Source organism: Aptenodytes forsteri, unplaced genomic scaffold (genome assembly GCF_000699145.1).
Source record: "Aptenodytes forsteri isolate BGI_AS27 unplaced genomic scaffold, ASM69914v1 Scaffold81, whole genome shotgun sequence".
NCBI lineage: Eukaryota > Metazoa > Chordata > Aves > Sphenisciformes > Spheniscidae > Aptenodytes > Aptenodytes forsteri.
This window is the reverse complement of record NW_008795259.1, coordinates 3,375,925-3,393,132: the sequence shown is the minus strand read 5'-3', so window position 1 is coordinate 3,393,132 and position 17,208 is coordinate 3,375,925. Positions and strand designations below refer to the sequence as shown.

The 17,208-nt window shown below is 43.6% G+C and overlaps 1 protein-coding gene across 1 annotated transcript in view; it reads right to left on the bottom strand.

The window, feature by feature from the left end:
• Positions 1-9,821: 9,821 nt before the first annotated feature.
• The window catches only part of DUSP22 (dual specificity phosphatase 22), a 45,984-nt gene continuing 38,597 nt past the window's right edge, over positions 9,822-17,208 (bottom strand). The window contains exons 8-9 of the mRNA XM_009279234.1: positions 16,506-16,677; positions 9,822-13,637 (exon numbers count right to left, since the gene is read on the bottom strand). Coding sequence (XP_009277509.1) covers positions 13,452-13,637; positions 16,506-16,677 — 358 coding nt within the window. The 3' untranslated portion in view covers positions 9,822-13,451. The remainder of the gene's footprint in view (positions 13,638-16,505; positions 16,678-17,208) is intronic.

The following is a 17,208-nucleotide window of genomic DNA, read 5'->3' as shown; positions in this document are numbered from 1 at the left end:
CAAAGGCCTCCAAAATCTCCTTGCAGTGCTCCCCGGCTCTTATTGCTTGAGAAGCATACAAATCACTGCCAACGGTTGCTGTAAAGAGCTTATTATCAAACCTGCTAGGTGTTCTAAAGCTTCTCTAACCCTTTTCTTTCACAGACATTTTGTCCTTGCAGATGGGTGAATTTATTTGTGATAGTGCAATAGTATGAGAAGTAGAGAAGCAATGCAGTTTCACCTTACGTGAGGCAAAATCCTGTTACGTCTCTTTGGTACAACATTAGCCTTTCCACCACGCTGGTGCTGCAGCTGCCTGCCTTGAGAAGGGGCGGGGGGGAGAAGAAAGAAGTGGCCACTTGGTGGCCTTAACAAACTGCTACTCAAAGCACGGAAAGCCAGATCCCGCTGTCACTGAGCTCGGGAGGAGTTTCCTCACTGGCTTCACCGGGGGCAAAGTGTCCCGGCCAGCAGCTGGCTGTTGGAGAGGGACAGGCAGGCCCCATCCTGCCGATGCAATGGGCTGCCTGCTGCTATACCGCCCCAGCAGCTGTGAATTATGAGGTTTCCCTCCCCAGCTGCAAGGCAGTCAGGCAGCCCCCATCCTGCCGATGCAATGGGCTGCCTGCTGCTATACCGCCCCAGCAGCTGTGAATTATGAGGTTTCCCTCCCCAGCTGCAAGGCAGTGACTTTTTAAAAGACTTTTTGAAACAGGCAGGCAGCAGCATTTAAAGGGATGTGGACAAAATTCCCTGCTGGCACAGTGCTTCGTGAGTAATGGTAAATGCTCCGCACAAAATGGCACACGTATCGGGGCTTCTGAGGCATCTCTCGTGTGAGGACTTTACTGGCATAGTTACTTCCAAGCCTCCACAGCCCTGGCAGCACCATATTACTAACAGCAGTCCCAGGACACAGTTCCAGTGATGTTGTTCCCTATCCACCGAAACTCCAGTGTGAAACCTAGACCAATATCCATTTAACGTGTAATGTATCTCAATATGTTAGAGAGAGCAGTGTCTAGATACTCCAGTAATCCTATGTTTGGGATAGGTGTGCGTTTCCACATCAGACAGTCAGATAAATTCCTCTCTACTAAGGACTAGGAGAGCTCCAAGGACTGGTGCTTAATTTTTGTAAGGCAAATGAGAATCATACCATATTGTTAGAGAAGCAGCAGTACAAGCTGTCCTCATTAGGAAAGAAAAGAAATGTCTGACTGGGACAGGGAACTCAAGAACATCATTACTGCTGCCCGAGGCTCATTTGGGAACCCATATTACAAGGGCTGCTCCAGCTCTGCTTGAGACCAATTCTTTCCTCTTCCCTCAAAGGTCCCCTTGAACCAAGTTCCCATAATTTTGACGCTCACCAGAGGTTGAAAGGATCTTTTTGGGAGCTCCCAATCTATAAATTTAACACTTTAAAATATTAACTCATGTTTCCAGAGCACAGAGACCATTCAAGGAAGGTCCATAAGGCAGAACAGGGTTGCTCCAGCATGGAGAAGTGATACAGAGTGGCACAGAAGAAGCAGAGAGTCACCCCCGTCTTCGGTTTATGAATGCATGAAGCAGCTAGGGTGCACAGGATCGACAACAAGTGCCTCCAGTGCCTTGGGATGAGAATAACTGTTGGTGCTACTAAACAGCACAAAAAAAGGAACCACATTATACCTGCAGAACCCAGAAAAATTATTCAACTTAATGCACACTTTAATCAAGCTCCTCAGAGCTTAAGGGAGCAGAGGTTGTCCACCTGCAACATCATCTTCCAGCTGCATTTTTGGCTTCCTTTCACCCCTCCATGAAGACAGGACTTTAAAGCACAAAATATCAGTACAAAGAGTGGAAAGCTGGGGCTAGCTTCCCACTGTTCAGGAGAACATCAGATGTCAGCATGGGCTCACGTAGTCTAAGTCTGCAAGTCCTAAATCTTCTCTACCAGTGCATTCACGCTCTCTCCTCGTATTCCCACTCCTCACTAGAAGTCCTACAACGGTGCTGTAACCATTGCACTGCCAAGTACTGTTCACCAGCAGCCAGTTTGTCTATACACTCTGGACTAAAACCATCAGTTTGGTTAGTCATCGTGTTTTCATTATCGGGTTTTTTTGGTGTATTGAGATACAACGTCAACGTAATTCTTGAAGAAGAGTCCTTTTCCTTTCATCTTTCTGTTTACATGCAATATTAGCCATCTTTTCTGCCCTCTAGGAAAATCCAGAACAAAAACTTAACTCTACCTCACTGTATCTTTCTCAGAAAACTTACGCAGTTCCTGAAAGTTCCTCCAAATTTTCCTTCCAACTCCCACAGGTGCCGCTATTTGCTTGTAGAGCTTTCCCCTTGTGACAAAGCAGCAGGAAACCAACAGACCAAAATCAAAGCCTTTGCTTGGCTTTATTCTAACAACATCATTATGCTTTTCTTTTACCTTCACTGAGCCAGGCCACTACAAACCCCATTAAGATCAGGTTATCTGTTATGACTGTTCACCTTCAGGGTCTGAACAAGTGTGCACTCTGACTGTCCAACACACCAACAGTGACAGAAACTGAGAATCATTGGTGCAAAGCTCTAGAAGACTGTAGGAAAAAGAGAAATTTGATGACAACCCAAAGTCATACGATGACTGAGAGCTTTTCTTTTCCATTACATTTTACGTGTTACTTTCAAAGACGATCACAGCAGACATCTGCATAGGTCAAACAACTGTCATGTTTATTGTCCAAGCTATCAGATGCCAGGAGGATTTTAAACATGCCACCTTGCTGCAAGTTCTTTTGAAACCTTAAGATTAGGCTATACACCATCAGTAGTCTTGTTTAAATAAATAAATTACCCTTCTGTACACTGTAATCGTCATAAAATCTTCCCACACCTAACTATTGTTGACAAGTGGAAGGGAAAGTATATCATAATAGAGGTCTTCCTTTTTCTGGCTGCTATGACTTCCCTCCAGGAATGAGTTAGCATCTGCGGGGCCTCATAAAAGTCATCCCTGAAATGGGAAGCTCTTATTTCCTAAAGCTGCAACAACATGCGACAGACCAAGAATATTGATCACCCCCCTTTGAAGGGTGGCTAAAAAGCAAAACTGCCCAAAGCATCGTTGACTTCTGAAAATGTGCACTAAAGGCTTATCTTAGGATTGCACTCGATGTTTAAAGCTTCCCCTCCAGGTCTTCAGGCTAATCCTCTCCCAAACAGAACATATTCAATATTACCGATGCACAATCAGTTGCCTGGGGTACGGCTTATCCAGTTCGCCGGTAAACCGCGCCATGGGTCTGTGCTCAGCTCAGCCTGAGCTGGGCAGGGTCATCAGCTTAGCCCTGGCCTGGCTCTGTGCATTCAGACCCAGCTGTGCCCGAGCTCACGAGCCCTCTGGAAGCCGGGGCATGCCGTGTGTCGAAGCACAGAGCCAGCTGGGATGCACAGGCAGGCAATCCTCCTCGCTGTGCAGGTTTTACTCTAGGTGATGGCGACACGACCATATTTATTACCATTTCCCAGGAGAAGATGGCCGTTACATGCAACTTCATTGTCAAAGATTTCCTTCAGGCACCATTTTGGTAGCTTCTATTGAGATGGGGTTTCTAATGTCTCATCCTGTCCCTTCTCAAACAAATGTTCTCCTTAACCGCAATCTAGCACCAGTTACAGAAGCTCCTGCTTGCTTTAATTGCAACCGCTTGCTGAAAATATCCACTGCCCATTTGCCCTCCCTCCCCCCCAGCACGCACATGGGTGGAAATTCTCTTGCTCAGAGGTTCACGGGACTTCATGAAAGGTGAAATTAGAATACGGCTTGTTTAAAACAACTTTTAATGCCTTTCTTCTGTGGCCCACAAAGCATTCTTGTAACCAAAGCCACAAAAAAGGAGGTATTTTTAAACGAGCCGTGCAGATTGATTCACTGATTACTGTCTCTTCCTCCCCATTAATATTTCCCATCATAGCTGGCAAATTACTCTCAGAGCACTCACCAAACCATGCTCTCCCTACTCTTACTTCGGCTATTTCCGCAGCCCCGTTCCTCAGATGGGTTATTTTCAGCTAGGTAAATCATCTATTAGTTTCTAACCACCCCAATATACATGCTTCAAATTAGAAGTGGATAAAACTGTTTGACTTTGTTGAATGAACGAACAACACGGAGTTCAGCAACCACCTTCATTCCGTCCTGAAGGGAGGGAGGGAGGCCTGGAGGGACTAAACCAGTCCTCATCACCCAGCTTAGTCCTGGAGGCAACCAGAGAGAGATGATCTAGGAGACCTTGGCCACCGGTAGAAAGACAGAGGCTTCTCCGATACGCAGTTTGGATCTACTCTCGTTCGAAATCACAGGGAGTTTTCCTTTCTTAACTGAGGTGGCCACAGCAGGTGCTGCAAGTTCCCCAACCCTGCTTGAAGTTCAATGTGTTTCAAGGCACCGAGGCTCCCAAATCACTCAAACTGAGGAACGGAGGGTCTGAACGCACTAACCTTCCCTCAGAAATGACCTGAGAAGCGGTGCTGACTGCATTTCACACAAGTGCAATGCATTCAGAGAAAAACAGCTAAGTCAAGGGGGAGTCCCTTCCTCTGCTGCCTGGAGTTTCCAAGCCATCTTTGGAAATGAATCAAATTCATGTCTTCCATGAAAGAGTCCAAAAGTAGCAGCAGCTTGGCCAAGGAGGCACTAATCTTGTTCCTCCTCCAGTTCTCATCTGCCAGAACAGCTTTTATTAGATGAATTCTCCATATGCACTTTCTTTCCAGAACAAGCCTAGGGGAAAATCGGGACATCACTTTTTCTATCGTCATGACCATATATCTAAAGTATAGGAAACAGCAGAGATTCCCTTTCATTATTTTTTTCACCCGCAGACTTTTTCCTGGAGTGCATGGAACGTATCTCAGCACATCTATCACTAGCCCTTACCACGTTACCTTTAAGTATTCCAATGCTTTAATTTTTTCCGTATGCTATTCCTCCTCCACTTGCCCCCACATCATTCTTGACATCACAGGCATGTTACGTATCCCTACCATTTAATTTTTACCTGAGATTTTATGTTCAACAGATGCACGTGTGGGATGAATTTTGTCTAGGGCAGTCACAACCAGAATTGCCCTGGACCTCTTCCACTTCACTCCGTCTTTTTCCACATAGAAATGACGACATCTGCATTTTATATAATTCATGTTGAAATACAGCAACCGGTACCTGGGGAATCAGACCTTGATTTTTTCCCTATTCCCATCAACACCCAAGCACCATCCTGTGCAGCCCAGCACTTCCTATGCAGGTGGGACTGAGGTGTTGAGAATAAGCAAGAAGCCACCACAGCTCCTTGCCCTGCTTCAGAATCTCTCTTGTTGCAAAGGTATTTTAACACCCCTCGGGGAGCTGATACCTCATTTAACACTACACAACCAACACTCACAGTGTTTGCAGTGCTTTGCATCGGGGGCTTCGCAGAGCTGTAGCAGGGAAAGTCGTAACACTTCTTCCCTGTTTCATTGGGAAAATGAAGCAAACCAGAACTGAAGCAACTTGCCTAGTCACACAGCAAGTTGTAGGAGATTCGGGAACAGCAGCCCAAATGCTTCTCAGTCCAGCATTTTACGGATTGGACAAAGGTGTCTGACTCAATATGCCTTCTTGATAAGCCAAAAACCACAAGACACTTGCGTCAGAAGGGACTCTTGAACTTCCTAGCCCGTCTTACTGCATCGCAAGTGCTCTTGCAACCCTTTCTATGCCATTTTGGAAATTCACGTGCATATCAGGGATGTATAATTCTAAGGGAGAAAGGCCCAGCGAGAAATATGTGAGATCTCACAAGACAAACATTTCCTCCAGTGCAATCAACTTGATGCAAGATGACCACCCCGGGGAAATGAAGGACAACTCTAAACATGTCACAAGCCCCACCTCAGTCCCTTGAAAAGAAAATATGGTTAAGGAAGAGAGGGAGTATTTAAGACCTTTCCAGCGACAGCAAAGTCCAGAGTGCGCTTGCAGTGAATTAGTACATTACTACAAAACACCCTGGTGGGTTTTGTATTGTGACAAACCTTTTCCCATTCCTCCCGCAAACTTAGTACTGATGGTTAACTTTAGAGTCATACAGCCTTACCCAGCTGAGAAACGATAGAGACATACTTGCACAGCCTCCAAGGTTTGCAAAACGCAAATGGTTTTCAGCATTCTCAAACAGAAAAGTCTTTTTTTCCCCCGGGGTAAATGGTAGCAGTAGCCAGTAAAAGCCCAACCAGTTCACTTGTGGGCAGCAGAGGCACCTTCCGCACCTTGTAAACGGGCCCAGGCTGCAGACTTCTGCAAAAATGAAGCTTTACTCAGAGGACGCAAGCTGTTGCGTGACATACCCTACCTTCCAGAGGAACGGAGATCTTTATCAGGTCTCATAAGAACCTCACTGCAAACCAGACATTATCAAGTAAATAAGCTACCTAAGAACAGAAGAGTCTCATGTCTAAAATCTGAGGATTTGACCAAAGCTTGCCTAGCGCTCAGTTTTTGGTTTGGGGTTTGTTTGTTTGCTTGTTTGGTGGTGGTGGTGGGGTTCTTTTCTTTTCTTTTTCTTTTGAGACATTGAGGGATTACATAAGTAGTTTTGCTGGGAAAGTCACATGCTGCAGACTTACTTGCAAAGACTTCCAAAATGCAGTCCTTGGGAAAATACGCAGCGAGCATGCATAAACACAGCCGTAATTCTGACATCTTCAACACCTACCTTCTCTAAACACGGGGCAGAGTTTGCCCTTACTTGCAAGCTTTCAGCAAAGTCCCACCTTGCCTTAAAAAGCAAGGAATAGAGAGAATCAAGCAAAACGCTGTTTGTAATCAGTAACCTGCATAGGATGCTGGTCCACCAATGACATTGCTTTTTGGCATACAAATAAAAGTTAAATATCCCTTTTTAGTTTTTCAAGTGTCAGGTTCAACACTGTCATGGATCAGTGTTACTTTTCCAAAACATCCAGTGCTGTACAGGAGCCAGACTGCCACAGAAGATGACATGGGGGGGGGTGTGCACCCCCCCCCCCCCCCACCGTAACAGGACAGATGCACAAACAGCAGAATTGTATTTGTTACCACAATCAATTAAATCAGCAACCTTATAACATAAGCTTTTTTTATTAATACACATTTACAGGAAATAAATTGTTTGCAAGCCACACATTGGCACTCACTTATCCTGACTCAAGAGCTTTGGGATAAATACCAGTTATTTAAAAAAAAACAAAAAAAACCAAAAAAACCCACAAAAAAAAGGGAAAAGGAAGGGAGGAAGGGAAGAGATTCAAAAAAAAAAAAAAAAAAAAAAAAGGGAAAAGGAGGGGAGGAAGGGAAGAGATACAAGAAACCATGCCCTGTATCTGACAAATTAAGTAGAAGCTCACTTGCTTTCAGAGAAAGAAGGGAAGAAGGGGAATCAGAACTCAGAGTTTCAAAGGGCCCATTTGTAAATGCATCTGCCCAGATCTAAAGCTGTGCTTTGCTAATGCCTGTGTGAATAGATGACCAAGCGAGCAAACAACTTAAAAGTAGCTGGGATGTCTTGGTTCTGATCTCTCTAGTCACAGTTCAATGAATAATGAAGGGTACAAACCTGCACATTCATAATTGCCTCAACTAAAATGGAAACTGGGTGCAGGTCTGGCTGAAAAATTCCATTTTTTGAGACTGCTTGCAAATGAATTTTACTCCCAGTTTACTGCAGATGTGTTTGGCTCACACGAGCAGAATTGAGTCTCCTACAAGGACTGAGCTATGCAGTAGTTCAATGGCAAAAAGGCACCTCCTGCTCACACTTCATCAGATGCTGACTCCCAGTAATTACCCTAGAAACTACATGGAAACTACAGGAAGTCATCTTGCTACGCACAAGCTACTCACTTTTGGTAAACTGCAGTTTGCATAATTCACTAGAGCAAAGCACACATTCAAACATGTATGAAAAAGAATTTGTTCCCTGGGTGAGGGCAGAAGAGTAATACTGGACAGCAGCTATATGTAGCAGTGGAATAGTTGAAGACACAGGAGCTGGGGCACATGGAAAACGAGAGCCACATTTAAAGCTCTGCTGAAGAATGAAGTGTGAAAATAGCTGTTTCTTGTCGCATGCTTTGTGTCTCCAGCAGTTTCCACAGAAACACTGTACAGCGCAAGATCATCCTCCTCATGCTGTCTAATATTTTCTAGAGACCATCACCATCTTCCTTCCGCCAGTACAATCTTCTTGAGGAGGTGGAAGGACTCTCAATTCGCTGGCAAAGCCCAAACTCCTTATCAGGTTATGAGCACATCTAAGGACATGCGGGTTTGCCCTCTAGTTCCCTCAGTTTACTGCATGGGTGGGACAGGACTACGTGAATCAAATCAGAACTGCCATTTTCTAGAACTCATGACAGTTACATATAACATTGCATGAAACAAGATAGTTGGGAACAGTAGTATGGCACCATGGTTGCAGCACAATTTTTACATGTGATTTGGATAAAAATTGCCCTTGAGAGGTGCTAAGTGGTCAAAAGGGAGACAAAGCAGCAGTGCATTTTTCATTTGGAAACTTGCTGTTTTCCTTTGGGGGTAGGGGGAAGCCTCCTCTAAAACTTAAGAGATTTTCCTAATTCACAAGGGATTATATTTTAAACATGTTTTCTGTCTCATCAATGCTACAGCACATGTATCTAAGACATTGCTATGGATAACAGATAGGAGAAAGGAGGTAATTACACTAATTCAAGCTTCACATAGCAGGCTGCATTGAATTTAAAGTCTTTTCATGGAAAGAGGAAAAGAACTGAAACACACTTAATAAAGTCACAGCCATCCCACTTACACTGAAGATGAACTGAAATATATTATGAACAAGGCACATCTAGCACATACAAAGCTATCTACAGACACATTAACTTTATTCTAGTGCAGGATATTATTTAGTTGAATCCCTGGGATCCCTTAGGAAACATTCACACACTCCCAGCAGACTATAAGCTAACAAGTGCTGGGAGAGGGAGGAGAGGGCAAAAAGAAAAGACCCAAACCCCACTGTGCCTGAGCATCTAACTGCCTTCATGATGAAGGAGTCCCACTCCAAGAACGTAGTTCAGCCTTCAGCAACGACTAAAGTGGCCATGAGATCTGGCTACTTAGGCATGATTGATTATACTTTCAGGTTGGTGGGTTTGGTTTTTTGGGTTTTTTTGTTTTGGTTTTTTTTTTTGGTGTTGTTGTTCGAATGCCAGAATTACCCTCTTAGCAGAGGTGGTGTCAAACCAGAAATTCAGTGTGTTATCTGTGGGAATTTAAATGGGGCTTTTTTCCCCCCCTTACACTGTAAGTTTTAAAATTTTTTTTTCCCCGAGAATCATCATCTGCCACTTACATCAGCTTCCTCTGACAAACCACTACTGAGAGCCTTGAGTCTTGGCAGTCTGTAAGCCAGCTAAATTTTACAGCTAATTAAGCCCTAAACCAGTGTCCTATGGAAAAGAAGGTATTTCAAAAGAATAAAAAATTTGGATTCACCACATACCCTATCGCAACGATGGGCCAGCAACGATAAGTAAGAGAGCAACATGCAACAGCCTCTTGTGGGACTACTATCAAGAGATGCTTGTGCTGCAGATTCTTGAACTCACCTGGAAGAACTTGGTGAAGAGAGGGGAAGTCTCAAGAAGTCTCTGTGCAGGAGAAAAAAAGTAATCTAAATATCAAAATGAGTTCGTCTTGTACTCTTACTGTACCTGCAGGGATACAAACAGTGAGTAGAAACCTTCCAGAGACTATTATTTATTTAGAGAAATACACAAGCAGATCAGGTGTTAACATTTACTTTTATTTATAAAAAAATTGTAGAACATATTAAATACAAACATTTGGAAAAAGCAATCAAGGCTTTGCTAAGATGCCCAGGAAGAGGAAGACAGAATCAAGAAGCTTACCAGGTTTAGAGTTTTTAAACTAGCTGAAGTAATTACTATAATTTTTCACTGACTTCTTTATAGGCAGTGGCCATTATAGCAACCAACGTTATTACTGTCTTTTTTAAAAAACAGAGATATGATTTGCCATATCTTCCCACTCAACCACAAAACGTAAGGAAGCAACTCTTTCCAGGTTAAAAATCAGGGTAATAAATACTAATGCTTTTACCCATTACCTACATTGTATAACACTAAACATTTGCTTATAATCAGACATGGATATCAAGTTTAGCCCCCAAAAAATCGATTATACATTTCAAATCTGGATATCCAATAAGGTGTTATAAACTTTATACATTTTCCAGTGAACATCAAAATGAGGACAGTGTTTTGAAGTACAGAAACAAAATAACTGAATGCATCGTCTACACTATAAAGGCCAACTACTAAGAGGTGGACTGGGGTCTAGTCACGTTCCAGATAGCTGGAAAGTCCTACTAACTGCCACTGAAAGGCTGGTTGGAAGACAAATCATGTCACGTTCTCAGTCTGTGTTAGCTCCTCTCCCTTTCTAAAAGGCCAAAGGTGAGAACTGTTGCTACTCTCTTCTGCACCTTGTGGTAATAAAGGAGTAAACTATCGTTCTGCTCTCTACGTGGACAAACCAGATTCAAGTTTTCTCAGACTGCTGTTGCTCTTTTACCACTCTTAAATGCAGTGTGCAGTACATACAGACCGCTAAACAAGATGTAGAAGCAAGAGACTACAGAAAATACCTCTTCTGTCTTTTAAAAAGAGAGAAGCACTTCCACTTGCTGACAATATGGCACTCCCTCCATCTTCCTGCTTTACCCTGTATCTGCTTTCGAGCTGCAGCATAATGCACACTGATGCGGCTATATGGCCCTAAAGCCAAATTCAGTTCTAAAAAAATTCTATTTGCGGGACTGACTCTTTGGGGATAGCCAAGCTACTAAAAAAAAACCCAGTACAGAATAATCTCGGACACACGAACATTAACAGATGTCTCCCATTCTGCCTTGTATTTGTCAGAACAGAAAAAAGAACTGCCAACTTACCAGCACTCACAGGGTTACTACCGCAAGGACGAGAGTGCCAAAAGTGTAATGGGATACATAGCGTTGGCAGTCAGCTACAGGATGGACTGACTGGATACCTGGCAAGAGCATAGGCAGAATGCTTCTGACAAAGCTGCCCTTTGGGGACAGGCTGAAGTTGCCCTACATGTCCTATTGTGAGTAGAGGGTTGAACAAGTGGACTAGCATCCTGAACGCGTGTCAGACCCTGTTACCGAGGAAAGCGTTTTCCAGTTACCACATCTGCCCTCACAGCACAGAGGGGACTGCCAACGTGGGCACTGCTGTGCTGGAATTCCTAAACAGCCAATTATTTGCAGATCAACGTCTTCGAGAAGAGCTAAATACTCCTCTTACCAGGCAAACACAGAGCAGTTGCTGGATATACCAAATAGGTGGTGGTTCATTTAGCGACAAGCTTGAATTCCAGCACCTTTCCCAAATCCAACAGCATCCCTTACTGCAACACAGACACGGTTATCCTGCTCTCACTGTGTTCAGTACACTTAAAGCACTTAGTGCACTGAGAACCCTGATGCAGGCTTGGACTCAGATGAAACGGTCAGGCCAGTTCCACCCCATTCCCTTTTTTCCTTTTTGGCAATTATTGATATGCAAGATCCATATTTCACAAGCCGTAACATGTATTTTTTGAAGATACTTAACAACAGATATTTAACAGCCAGAGCTTACTTGACCCCAAAAGCCTTGCTCCCATCCAAAGAATTCACTGCCACCCAAGGCAAGCAGGAAATCACATGAAGAGGAATCTTGTGAAGGGATGGGAGGTCAGAGAACCGAAGAAATTGAAAGAGACAACAGTCTATTTAGTATGCTGACTGCTTCTCGCTCAGTGCTCAGCTTTTGGCATGATACACACCACATTTAAACAAATGAGGGGTTTGGTTTTGTTGTTCTATCCTGGCTGTTTGGGAGGTATTTTTTATTTTCTGGAATCTTCAAGAAAAATAGGCCTTCCATCCTCTGAGTCAAAGACAAGAAATCATGATCTTGACATCAGTGCCACCCCCCATTACACCATCAGAAATCAATACGCTGCCCAGCATCCCTGGCGACATATTTGAAGTTACACTCTTGGAATACACTTGAGTCAGGCAATGGCTCCATTCCAGAAACACACAATGTTACAAAGAGCAGAGTATGGCCCCTAGTTTTAACCTAGTTTAAAATATATTTTACAAATGCATTCCTAAGAATCTGATCACAGCAAAATATATAGTGGTTTTAAAATGGCAGAAAGTTGAATTCAAACAACTCAATTTTTAAACCAGTGAGAAATATGGGCAATTTTAAAAGAAAACAATAAACTTTGCAAATACAGACATTTGTGAAATATACATGCACGCGCACACTCTCGCACACACACACCCCCACTTACTTCACTCAGTGTCAGATTAAGATTACACAAGGCAATTTTCAAGGTTGCATTTACAACCACAATGACAAGAACAGCATTTTTGAGGTAGCTGAAGTCAAAGAGCAAACCACAGCACAAGCAAAGAAACAGGTGCTCGCACTCACACCGAGCCCACTCTTTGGAGACACATAATCATGTGCGCAGGGGCGTGTGTTGAAGAGGCACACGTTCCACAGGGAATGAAGTGCAGCGGCACTGGAGACCTGATAAACTACTCTCCAGAGAAGCTTACGCTGGGAGACCAGATGCACAATCAAGGGACCACGGCTTAAATCACTGCACATCAGCTGAGCTGTGGTAACAGTCTCGGTGCTCTTGGTCTGCGGCAGTTCTACCGACAGCTCTGTCTCACGTGCACTGAAGCAAGTACAACTGTGGCAGTTGAAGATGTTATTACTCAGAGCTGTCTGTCCCACTTCTCTCCTAGATGCTACTGTTGGTAGAAAGGTACATGTACCCACATCTCACCTGCTCCAGTTTGCAGCCTAGCATTCAAGTTCAAGCCCACCTCCACGGTATTACTTGCCAATGGACTGCGAACAGGAGCAGCAGAGACACAGACTTCCCTTCTTCAGGTGCAAGAACATCTTTGCCACATTAGTAGTGCAGAGATGTCAAACTGCCACAGCTTGAATCACCAGACTTCATCTCTCAGAGCCCTTTGCTAGCCTACAATGAAAGGAATTGAGCTAACCTCACAGCAAATGCCAGGCAACGTGGGCACAAGGGGATAATAGCTGTGGCTGGCTGACAAACTGGCTCAGCCACAGTAGCTGGATCTGGGCATACAGAGAGCTTGTTCCTGCCCAAATTAAAAAACTGTGTCAAACACACTCATACACACACACATAATGTAGTATTTTCATCAAGAAGCTTTCTACAAATCAACTGCTTGCATGATTACTGCTGAGAGTCTTGAAGATGGGATGGAAATTACGGCAAGATGTTTTTCAAAGGTAGAAAGAAAAAAGTCAACCTCCTACGATTAGGTCTCTGTTGTGTAGTTGCTGTATGAGAGAGATGGCACAGATGAGAAGTTGTTATTCCACTGTCTTCCCCCAGTATTCTGCTGCAATTCTGCCTGCTCTTTATATTTGCTCAGAAGATTTTTGGCTTCTTGCAGATCCTGAGAAGAGTTTTCCCCATACTCTTCTTTCAGCCACTGCCTGAACTGCAGAAATTGAACATACAGATACAACACGATGAAACAATAACATGAGAGTAATGCAGAAGTAATAGTCCTTCCTGCCCTACAGAATTTCAAGAGCCTTTAAGAACGCAAGCAGTTTAAAGAAAAGCACTCCAAATATTGCCTGTCCTTCGATAGCAGCACAGAATACACAGGCACAGAACACATTTGAAATCACTGAGGTCCCTTACATCCCCTAAAATGACACACTTGCACAACAGCTTGGCTGGCTGGAGTAATACGGAGTAAGGAACGCCCACTGGGCAAGGACATCCTGGACTTAAAAGCACCCTCCTCCTGTTACATATACAAACGATAAGATGAATTAGCGTGGAAGCTAGTATGATCAGCCAACTTGCCCAAGTCACAACAGGCTGCAAGAAGGTTGAAGATCAGAAAGTGAACCACTCATGGTTTTTTTATCCTGAGCCCACAAATACCAGTAGTAAAAAATGTACTGTAGATATCAGGAAAGGTATCTTCTAGTCCAGGAGCTTTAAAAACTTTAGAATAGGACCCTATACGTTACTGACATGAATGACTGAATATGGTACATGGTAACAGATGGACCAGGTCCAGCTGAAGGTCAGTCCAGCTCTGTATCCTGGTATGAGATTAGCCAGATACAAATGCCAAGGAAAGAATCAGGCAATGGCAGGGCAATAATGCTGGGACCTTTTCCCTGCTCATTTCCTCAGCTTCCAGCAATTTTCAGCTCAGGTACTTTTGGACGCTGAGGCAGTACCTTTGTGTTTGATAGCAACAAATGAGTTTTTCTGCCCTGAGATCGCTTTTTGAATCCACAAGTTTTTACCACAAGATATCTGGATGCCAACAAGCTCCGTAAGTACATATTGTATAAAAACCCCTCCTTTTCCTTGATTGGGACCTCCCAATTGATAGCTCCATCTCACATTACAGGGAAGAGTGAAAATCACACCTGTTCACTTTCTCTATTCCACTTAACTTTATAGACCTTTATCACATCCTTCTCTGTCACTTCTTTGCCAGTTGAAGAATTTGAGCCCACTTAGTCCTTCCTGAAAATCTCGTTGCTCTTCTCTGCAGAAGCAGCAAGTAGACACAGACCCCAACTGTTCTGTCCCAGTAGGGATAATATTCATTTTTCAAGCCTTAACTTTCACAGCTTTGTTCTGTTTGGGGCTCATGGACAGCTTTATCCATAAAGATCATTTACTAGGACACTGGAAGACAAGACCTCCACATAGTTACTCCCTCCCATTCCTAAAAGATCATAAGATCCTGAGTCAAATCTGAAGCTTCAGACCACCACGTGGAAGTTTGGAATTGGTGCAAACCATGTTGTGACCTTAGTGACTAAACCCCTTCCTGTAAGACCAAGATCCAAAGGGCCCCATTCCAGAAACCCCACAGGATACCACCCTACAGTGGCACAGCAAAACACCCATGCTGCTGAAATCAGAAAAAAGTTCACGCCCTTGGCAGATGGCATTATTCCACTGAAATCAGGTGTGTAAACAGACACCTGCTAAGGATGTGGTTGCTGTTAAGAGACAGTAGGAAACTACAGCCCAGCCAGTGACTACAGGTGGATATTTCTTTTTGCAACCTACTGCCTCCCCCTCAGTGAAAAAAGGCAGAATGTGCCGTCCATGGTGGATGAAAAAAGAGAGACGTTACTGTCTTTATCAGGCTATTTGCATATAGCCTTAATTGTCATTGCTGTTAGCCCAGACCAATTAGAGTAGAAATGACTGTAAGGGAGGAAGGAGACAAGTCTGGAAAGTCCCCCTCTGACTTTTGTCTCTTCAAAATCGGTTACTCTGCCATTTACACCAGTTCCAAACGATCCAGGAAACATTCAGTTAAATATTAAAAAAAACGCAAATATTTACAGTTGCAAACTGCATCATGCAAAACAAATGGTAATTTCTAAACTCTGAGCTTTCTGCAGCAGAATGACAGGGATGGAATTAAAAAAAAAAAACCACCAACATCCTTTGCCTCATGTATTTTGTTTTCCGACTTTGGTTTGCCTCTGTTGTTGTTGATTTTTAATAAGCACAACAGGCACAAAAGCCCAGAGAACAGCAACATGCTGAGCAATGGAAAACGGAGGGGATAGCCAGAGCAGGTTGTTAACATAAGTGGAAGTCACCTATCACCCACGGGGAGCAGGTCTTTTGCGTGGGACGGTTCTTTTTAGGGGTAAGAAACTAATTTTTGTTTTATGAAAACCACTTTGCAGTCTCACTGTTCCCTCAATTCTCCTAGTTCTACAAAGCCTTCAAAGGCTAAGAAGAAAAAAAGGGTCAGATTTGAGAATGTTCTACACATCAGAAAATTTATTAAGTCTCAGCCACAGACGGTAGGGGGAACACAACGCGTAAGTCATAATGAGAACCTAGTTTAACTCCTGGATAGCAAAGATTTCTGATTATGATTTCTTTCCTGCTTACTATTCCAAATGAATGTGCTGGGGGGAAACCCACTATTTTTATGCAACTGGTACTTATAGGTTGGTCTTTCTGCTGCATTCTGGGCAACTCAGTCTTTAGTTTTTAGCCCTCTAAAGGTGTCAGTCTTGTATTGTGTATTAGCACACATGAAGCAATCACTGGATTGAGAGCACAGCTGGGCAGGAGGTGTTTAGATGTTGTGCTTCATCTCTTCTCCCATCCAGCACTCCCTGATACCTTCAGTTCTATCCGTACCTCCCCAGTGGAGCAGGCTTGGCCAAGAAGCCACTCCCTCAAAGCAAAAACAAAAAGAGTCAGATAAACCACCCAGGCCACAAAATAATGAGAAGTAGCCCGTGATCCGACTTGGGGTTGTGTTTCGCAGCTCTCTTGTTTGTAGTTCATTTACCTGATCAACATCATGTTTTTCAAAGTCCTGCAGCTGCCTCTGGAAGCCCATGTTAGGATTGGCACAGGATCTCGCTGCGCGGACAACAGACAGTGCATCCTCCCAACCAAAGTCTGTGATGGTCATGATGTAGGCAACCACCAATGTTACACTCCTGGAGACACCTGCAAGGCTGCATGAAAACAAGGAGGAGCAATAAATTGAAGCAGTGCTGTGCTTCATCTATCACAGTTAAAAGCATCGCTTCCCAACATCACAGCAGACTGCTGTGTTGCTTGCCATGAGGAAGAAATATTACAATATTTGAGTTAAAGGGTTTTGGTGCTGCTTTTTCAAACCGATCAGAACAAATCTATGACAAGATCGATAAAGTAGGTTCTGAGTGGTAATTCATATGAGCCTGGAAAGGAAGAAATAAGTATTAAGTCTTCACACAAGCAGGGGACAGTGCACATGTTCTAAGTTAGATTTGTTTTTTAATAAGCTAGAAATAAGTCACCTGCTTTCTTCTGCTTATATAGATCAGAGCAGTGAAATAAGACCGTTCCCTCTCCACCATGAATAAAGGCTGCAATTTCATGGGGCCTGTCCTGGTTTCGGCAGGGATAGAGTTAATTTCCTTCCTAGTAGCTGGTACAGTGCTGTGTTTTGGATTTTGAGAACAATCAATGTTGATAACACACCGATGTTTTAGTTGTTGCTA